This window comes from Elephas maximus, chromosome 19, assembly GCF_024166365.1.
Source record: "Elephas maximus indicus isolate mEleMax1 chromosome 19, mEleMax1 primary haplotype, whole genome shotgun sequence".
NCBI classification, from domain to species: domain Eukaryota; kingdom Metazoa; phylum Chordata; class Mammalia; order Proboscidea; family Elephantidae; genus Elephas; species Elephas maximus.
The window spans coordinates 10,265,112-10,272,670 of record NC_064837.1 but is presented as its reverse complement, the minus strand read 5'-3'; the positions used below and the strand labels follow the sequence as shown (position 1 = coordinate 10,272,670).

Genomic DNA, 7,559 nt, shown 5'->3' with positions numbered 1-7,559 from the left:
CAAGTGCACTTCCCGTATATTCTTATTTACTCCTCAAAATGATCCTATAAGTGATTGTTATACCCCTTGTTACACATGAGGAAACTGAGGCTTAATATCATGAAGTAACTTGCTTAGGGTCACTAGCACAGAACTGGGATGCCGCAGGTTAGGATGCAGGGCTCCAACCATGGCAGCCCACGCCCGTGCACGGGACCCCACCATGGTGAGACTCTGTATGCTGCATGAAAGTGTGAAAGCTGCAATCCCATCTCTCTTCTCAAAACATCGAGCAAGTCATGACCTGTCTGCAAGGCCTCTAGAGAATGAGGACATGAATACCGGCCTTATCTCCTGACAGTCTTGTTCCGATGGAAAAGAGAAAAATGGGCCTGAGAAGACTGACAAAGTGTCCTGTGTATTTAAAATAGTGTTGTTCTCACTGGGAGGACGATGTGGTGGAGTGGCAAAACTGGGGACTGGTATCCCAGGGATGTTGAGAAGGTCACTTCCCCTTGCTGGCCTTGGTTTCCTTGCCTGCAGAATGAAGATATTGGACTAGATAACGTCTAAGGAGCTCTTCCAATCCTAAAGTTTAACAATGATGATGACAGTGACAGCAATGATGATGGTGTTGATGATGATGGTGCTAATGATGGTAGAGGAAGGTGACCTCAGAATCGTTTCTTGTCATCACAACCATGGTCAATCCTCCTCAACTCCCCATTGTGTTCAAAGGCCTATGGGGTGGGCTGGTGATGAGATAGAAAGGGGAATTTAGTTTCAAGATGTTGGAGGATAGCACACTTATCTCGGTGCCTGATACATAGTAAGCTCGTACTTAATCCAGTTTTAATCTTTGCTGTGATGCAGTGGTTAGGAGCTTGGCTGGTAACTAAAAGGTCAGTAGTTCAAACCCACCAGCTACTCATTGGAAACCCTATGGGGCAGTTCTACTCTGCCCTATAGGGTCGCTATGAGTTGGAATCAACTCAATGGCAACAGGTTTAAGGGTTTTATGATTTTTATGGTTATCTTTACCTTATAGAGTAGGACGTTGAGGCTCAGAGATGAGAATAACTTGCTGAAGGTAACACGGCTGGAATATGACAGGTTTGCTGGAATCCAAAGAGCGTGCACCTGACTGCACAGGTCAGTTTGGCCAATAAGGAAACTCAGGTTTAGAGAACTATGGGTGACCAACCCAAGACTGCAGTTATAGCTGTTAAGTGATTGGGTTGAAGCTCAATTAATCTTGGTTACTAATTCTGTCCTTATCCCATCCTTCTATGCCCCTTCAGGGTAAACAAATCAATATACTCAGAGTCAGTGGGATCAGGGGGATGGTGCCTGGGCCCAGCCTCAGGCTGAACTTTGAGCCTCAGCAACTCCATATCCAGATAGTTTCTTCACCTTTTGGCCCAGGGCATAGCGAGGAGGATCCGTGCAGGCAGAGGGGAGTTATCCTAGCCAGAAGGAGGAGTAAGGGGTACCTGGGACCCCATCTTGTCTTTTCCAAAGATCCATCTTCCCAGGAGTGAATGAGCTCAGAGGCACCTATTACCGGCTCAGCTGCTATGGGAAGCCGTGGGTGGGTGTTATGGGTTGAATTGTGTTCTCTGAAAAAGACACATTGAAGTTCTAACCCCTGTACTTCAGTATGTGACCCTGTTTGGAAATTGGATCTTCGAGGATGTTATCAGTTGGGTTAACATGAGGTCATACTGTGTAGTGTAGGTCCTAATCCTATATGCCCGGTGTCCTTATAAAAGAGAAGATACAAACAGATAGAGAGACATAGGAAGGACGTCATGTAACGCTGCAATGCAAGCCAAGGAACACTTGGGTCTACCAGAAGCCAGGAGAGAGGCCCAGGCAGATTCTCCCCAAGCCTCAGAAGGACTCACCACAGCTGACACCCTGGTCTCAGTCTCACAGCCTCCAGAACCGTGAGACAATACATTTCTGTTCTTATAAGCCACCCAAACCAAACAAACAAAAAACAAACTTATTGCTGTCGAGTCGATTCTAACTCATAGCGACCCTATAGGACAGAGTACAACTGCCTCATAGGTTTTCCAAGGAGTGACTGGTGGATTCAAACTGCCAACCTTTTGGTTAGCAGCTGAGCTCTTAACCACTGTGCCACCAGGCTCCAGCATGTGGTATTTTGTTATGGCAGCCTAGGACACACTGAGTATGGGAGAAGTGTGTGACCCAGCCCATAAAAGGAATGGGATAAAAGAGCAGGGCTGCTCAGTAGACCAGTCTGGGAGTCCGAGATCTTGGGTGTCTAGCCTCCACTCTGCCCTGGACAACTACAGTCAGAGTGCTTGGTCAATCTCTGCCCCGATTTCCCTGCCTCTAATTTAATTTAGGGACAAAATGAGGAGCTGAATTTGAAAGAATTATGAGTTCCTAGTCAGAAAATGTGCTATAGTTATCCAAATGGGTCTCCATTTATTTATTTTTATTGAACTTTAGGTGAAGGTTTACAGAACAAACTAGTTTCTCATCTGTTGGTACACACATTGTTGTATGACATTGGTTAACAACCCCACGACATGTCAACAGTCTCCGTTCTCAAACCTGGGTTCCCTGTTACCAGCTTTCCCGTTCCCTCCTGCCTTCCAGTCCCTGCTCCAGGGCTGGTGCGCCCCTTTAGTCTCATTTTGTTCCGTGGGCCTGTTAAATCTTTGGCTGAAGGGTGAACCTCAGGAGTGACCTCATTACTGAACTGAAAGAGTGTCCGGGGACCCTACTCTCAGGGTTTCTCCAGTCTCTGTCAGGCCAGCAAGTCTGGTCTTTCTTTTTGAGTTAGAATTTGTTCTACATTTTTTCCAGCTGTGTCGGGGACCAAATGGGTCTTTATTTTGAAATGCTTATGCAAGCTGATGATTTACTTGGAAATTAAGTTGGATCTTCACCTTTTCTCTTTGGGGCAAGGAGGCAACACTTTTACAGTCTTTATTTACTTTTCATTGTGCCTTAGGTGAAAGTTTACAGAGCAAATTAGTTTCTCATTAAACCACTAATACACAAATTGTTTTGCGATATTGGTTGCCAACTCCACAATGTGTCAACACTCTCCCCTTCTCCACCCCGGGTTCCCTGTTTCCATTTGTCCAGTTTTCCTGCCCCTTCCCACCTTCTCGTCTTTGCTTTTGGGCTGGTGTGCCCATTTAGTCTCATATGCCTGACTGAATCACGAAGCACATTCCTCATGTGTTATTGTTGGCCCTACAGACCTGTCCAATCTTTGGCCGAAGGGTGAACCTCCGGAGCGACTTCAGTACTGAGTTAAAAGGGCATCTAGGGGCTATACTCTTGGGGTTTCTCCAGTCTCTATCAGACCAGCAAATCTGGTCCTTTTTGCGGGGGGCCGGGGGGGGCGCGGAATTTTGAATTTTGTTCTACACCTTTCTCCTGCTCTATCCGGGACCCTCTATTGTGATCCCTGCGAGAGCAGTGGGTGGTGGTAACTGGGCACCACCTAGTTGTGCTGGGCCCAGTCTAACAGAGGCTGTGGTAGTGGTGGTCCACTCTCTACTTTCATTACATGCAAAATAGTGCAGGCAAGAATCTAAATCCACTTTCTGCAAGTGCTCAGCTGCTACAGAAAGGCTGGACGTTTGAGTTCACCCAGAGATGCGTCAGAAGAAAGGCCTGGGGATCTGCTTCTAAAAAATCAGCCATTGAAACTCTGTGGACACTGTTCTACTCCGACAGGCATGGAGCCGCCACGAGTCAGAATCACCTAACAGCAAGTGGCTTGGTGTTTTCCTTTGGAAAGGAAATGGCCATAATAATAAACACGGCGGAGCCAGAAACTCAAATACTTAGGAGAATTTATTTCTCACAACATTTCCCTCCGCTCTCGGGGAGATGTCCAATGGCAACCCACATCAGGAGGGCCTCATTCTTCCATCTTCTGTGTAAGAAAAACAATGTGTACACAGGAAATGCGTCAAACCAAGTGGAGACTGAGCACCATCTTCCAATGGCGCAGCTAGAAAGTCTGGAACTTTAGGGAAACTCTAAAGAATGGCCTCGTTTCCCATTGCTGGTTGTAAAGACAAACGAATCAAGCTTCTGGGAAAGAACAAATCCCCTAAAAAGTAGAGGCTTCCTGGCAGCTCCTCTAGCAAAGGAGGAGACAGGAAGACGAGGTGTCTGTCCCCTGGCACACCTCATGCTCATTCTCCTTGCAGCCTGAGCTCACAGGAGCCTTTGCTGCGTTGGTGGCATCTGTGAGGGCATGATCAGCAGCAGGGACCAATGGGCAGCCTCCAAACTTTCCCTGTGTGAACTCTGGGCCCCTGGGTCTCGGGACTCCTTGAGAAGAAGCCATGCCCAGGTGTCTGCTCTTACCTGGCTTCCCACATCCCGGCTCTTGGCCCTCAGCTTGTTGACCTGGGACTCGGCAATGTCCGCCCTCTCCTCCGCCTCCTCCAGCTCGTGCTGGACTCTGCGGCACCTGGAGAGCTGCGTGTTGGCCTGCTCCTCCTGGAATGGAAGGTGGAGGGGTATGAGGCTGATGAAGCGCCTCGCTCTCATTTCGAGGCTCCCCATCCCTGGGTCCCCCTGAGGAGTAGAGGAGCCAGGAGAGCTAAGCCCTGGGTGGTCTGAAGGCAGAGGACGGAAGGCAAGGCCAAGCTCTCCAGAGTGTAAAGACACGGCCCTCAGGTCATGACCATGGATACTGCCCTGAGGTCACCTTGCTAGTGTGGCCGCCCCTCCTAGGACCATCTGATGTACCCTTGCCCCAAAGAGCTCCTTTAGAGGAGACCCAGGTCTAGAGCCCTCCTGAAGCACCTGGAGGTGCCTCCTCAGTAGCCGAGTCCCCCTGTCTTGTGTCTCCTCCTAGTGCCACCTGTCTGTCTCAAGCCCACTGTACAGGTCTATCTGAAGGTGACCCAAGGGCTCCCAACTAATGTGACCTCCTGGGTACCCCCCAGGCTGGCCAGTCTTGTTGGGGCTGTACTGATCCAATGGGCACCAATCCTTTTCCCATCTAACCCTGCGGTCAGGACAGGGTGGGGAGGACAGAGGGCAGGGAAAGGTGCCATGTACCCAGCCATTGTCTAGGGCAGAGGAGCACTAGTCCATGGGGTGCTCTGTGGAACAGGGAAAGGCGCCAGGGGCCATTAACGGTAGGCGGTGAGACACTTGACAACGCCTCTGCCACTTGGGAGAGCTGAGCTACAAAATCTGAGAAACCTTGGAGCTTCCAACCAGTTTAACTCTATTTAACCCAGAGTTTCCCAAATTAATTTTTTTTTTTTGTAGAAAAGCTCCTCCAACATTGGCTTCCTCCTATTGACATTCGTCAGACCTTGGGTTCCCAGAAGACACTTGGGGAAGCGCTGGGTTAGCCCTTTCTGCTTCCCTGTATTGATCCCACCCATTATAGGCTGTGGGGCAGCCTGATGAGGAGGGCATGGGATGGGGGGAGCTAGGAGAGCTGCGGGAGGACAGGGGGGCTGAGACCAGGGCGAGTGGGTGCAGTAGGATGATGTAATTAGGACAAGGCATCCACGGCTGGGCCAAGGGGACGGCGAGGGCTGATGAGCTGGGCTGAGGTGATTAGGGAGAGTCAGGGGAGGCGGGGCTGGCAGGGTGGGCTGTGATGGCTTGGCTGGGTAGACTGAGTCAGGGTGGGGTGGGATCAAGTGAGGCAGGCTTGGGGCGAGAGAAGGGGATTCAGGGGGCAATGCCAAATAAGGTAAGGCAAGAGAGCACAGGGGTGCGGGATGGGGAAGGTTTGCTTAAGACAGGCCAGGGGAGGGAGGAGGGAAGAGCAGGGGTCCCTGTGTTTACAGCCTGCAAATGAAGATGCAGGTCTGAGACCCAGTGGACCCAAGTCAACAGGAACGTGCTCCCCATCAGGGCTAGTGGTGACACCCAGGCTGGCGGGAGCCCAGGCTCCACCAGAGGGCGTCCTGGGACCTCTGTAGTCACGGCCTCCTCAGCCTGCCTCTTGTAAGCGTTCACTTTGGCCTGCAGCTTGTCTACCAGGTCCTGGAGCCTGAGGCTATTCTTGTGGTCTTCCTCGGCCTGCAGACGGGGCATGTCAGCAGGACCTCGCAAACCCCCCGCTCCTTCTGCTGGCTGTGACCAACAGCCTTTGCGAGGTTTGTGGGCTACCCACCTGGTAAGCCATTTCCTTGACCTTCCTTTCGTATTTGTGGGCCCCCTTGAGAGCTTCAGCCCCCCTCTTCTGCTCAGTATCTAGCTCACTTTCCAGCTCCCGTACCTGGGTATGGTGACCAGAACACAGATTCAAGTCAGGCTTCTTTCACGGTTCATGTGCAAGTCATTTTAGTAAACTGAAGACCAGCTAATTATGTTTTGCAAAGGTGTCTCCTCCTAGGGCTCAGGAACCAAACTGTTGTTCTCACAGCCACCATTAGCCTACAGAGCGACTGCGTAAGAACAAGACTCCCTTTTGGGCAGATGTGGCCCCAGCTCCACACAGCTTGGCTACTGGGTCGAGCTTTGCAAAAGATACCCCGTCCTCCAGGGTCACATAGCGTGGCAAATGGGTACGGGCTGGACATCAGCCCCTACTTGTTCCTGCAGGCAAAACCTGCATGACCGTTTGTGATGGACCTGATTCCTGGTACAGTGAGGCAGCAGGGGCTGTGGGGAGAGGCCGGTCCAGGCAGAGTCACAGGAGGGTTGGATGTGGAAGCATTTTAAAACAACGAATCAGTACACAGGGGCTGTTAACTTCAGAGGCGCTTCTGCCTTTCCTGAAGTCTTGAGGGAAGAGATACAAGTTGCTGTCAAGTCGACTCCGAGTCATGGTGAACCCATGTGTGTCAGAGTGGGACTGTGCTCCACAGGGTTCTCAGTGGTTGCTTTTTCAGAAGTAGATTGCCAGGCCTTTCTTCCAAGGTGCCTCTGGATGGACTTGAACCTCCAGCCTTTTCATTAGCGTTTGAACATGCTAACCATTTGCACCACCCAGGGACTCCGACGGGAGAGGTAGGCACTGAGAATGCCGGTCACCAAATGTGGTCCCAACTCCACGTCTAGACAGAGCAAAGCAGGGGCAACCGGCAACAGTCCCCACTCCACTGGGAATGCCAGCAGCCACACAGAGGGAGTGGTTCTGGGCTTGGAGACAGGCTAGATCAACCTTAAAATTTACTAGGTTTTTAAGGTTGTAAGGAAGAAGCTTACTCTGGTCATTGTTCCAAAACAGATTCCCTGCGTCCTGGGAAGCTGACTTCCAGCAGGTTCTACAAAAGATGATTTTCCTGGGAATGGTTTTTAGGGCTCTGTAGGACTTATAGAACTTCTATTACTGAGCAGCTAGGAAAGGGAGGACAGTCAAGGTGCCTCAGTGTGAGAGCGGGAGGTTGGCTGAAGGTTCCCTGTTGACCCAGAAATGAAAGAATCATAGAGGGCTGGCATGCGACATAAACCAAGGGACACCTAAGGAGGGAGAAGGAGAGGCCTAAGCTCATTTTAATGCAATAGGGCTGGGAATAATTAAAAATAATCACTTAAATCATTTTTTTTTTTTTTTTTGGAAGCTTTAACTTTCCTGGTGCTTACCACTTGTCTACGGC

General features: G+C 50.4%; 1 protein-coding gene across 1 annotated transcript in view; it reads right to left on the bottom strand.

Annotated features, from left to right (window-relative positions):
* Positions 1-4,197: 4,197 nt before the first annotated feature.
* Positions 4,198-7,559, bottom strand: part of LOC126062594 (myosin-13) — a 77,648-nt gene continuing 74,286 nt past the window's right edge. The window contains exons 36-38 of the mRNA XM_049860292.1: positions 6,131-6,235; positions 5,941-6,036; positions 4,198-4,485 (exon numbers count right to left, since the gene is read on the bottom strand). Of these exons, the coding sequence (XP_049716249.1) occupies positions 4,198-4,485; positions 5,941-6,036; positions 6,131-6,235 (489 nt within the window). The remainder of the gene's footprint in view (positions 4,486-5,940; positions 6,037-6,130; positions 6,236-7,559) is intronic.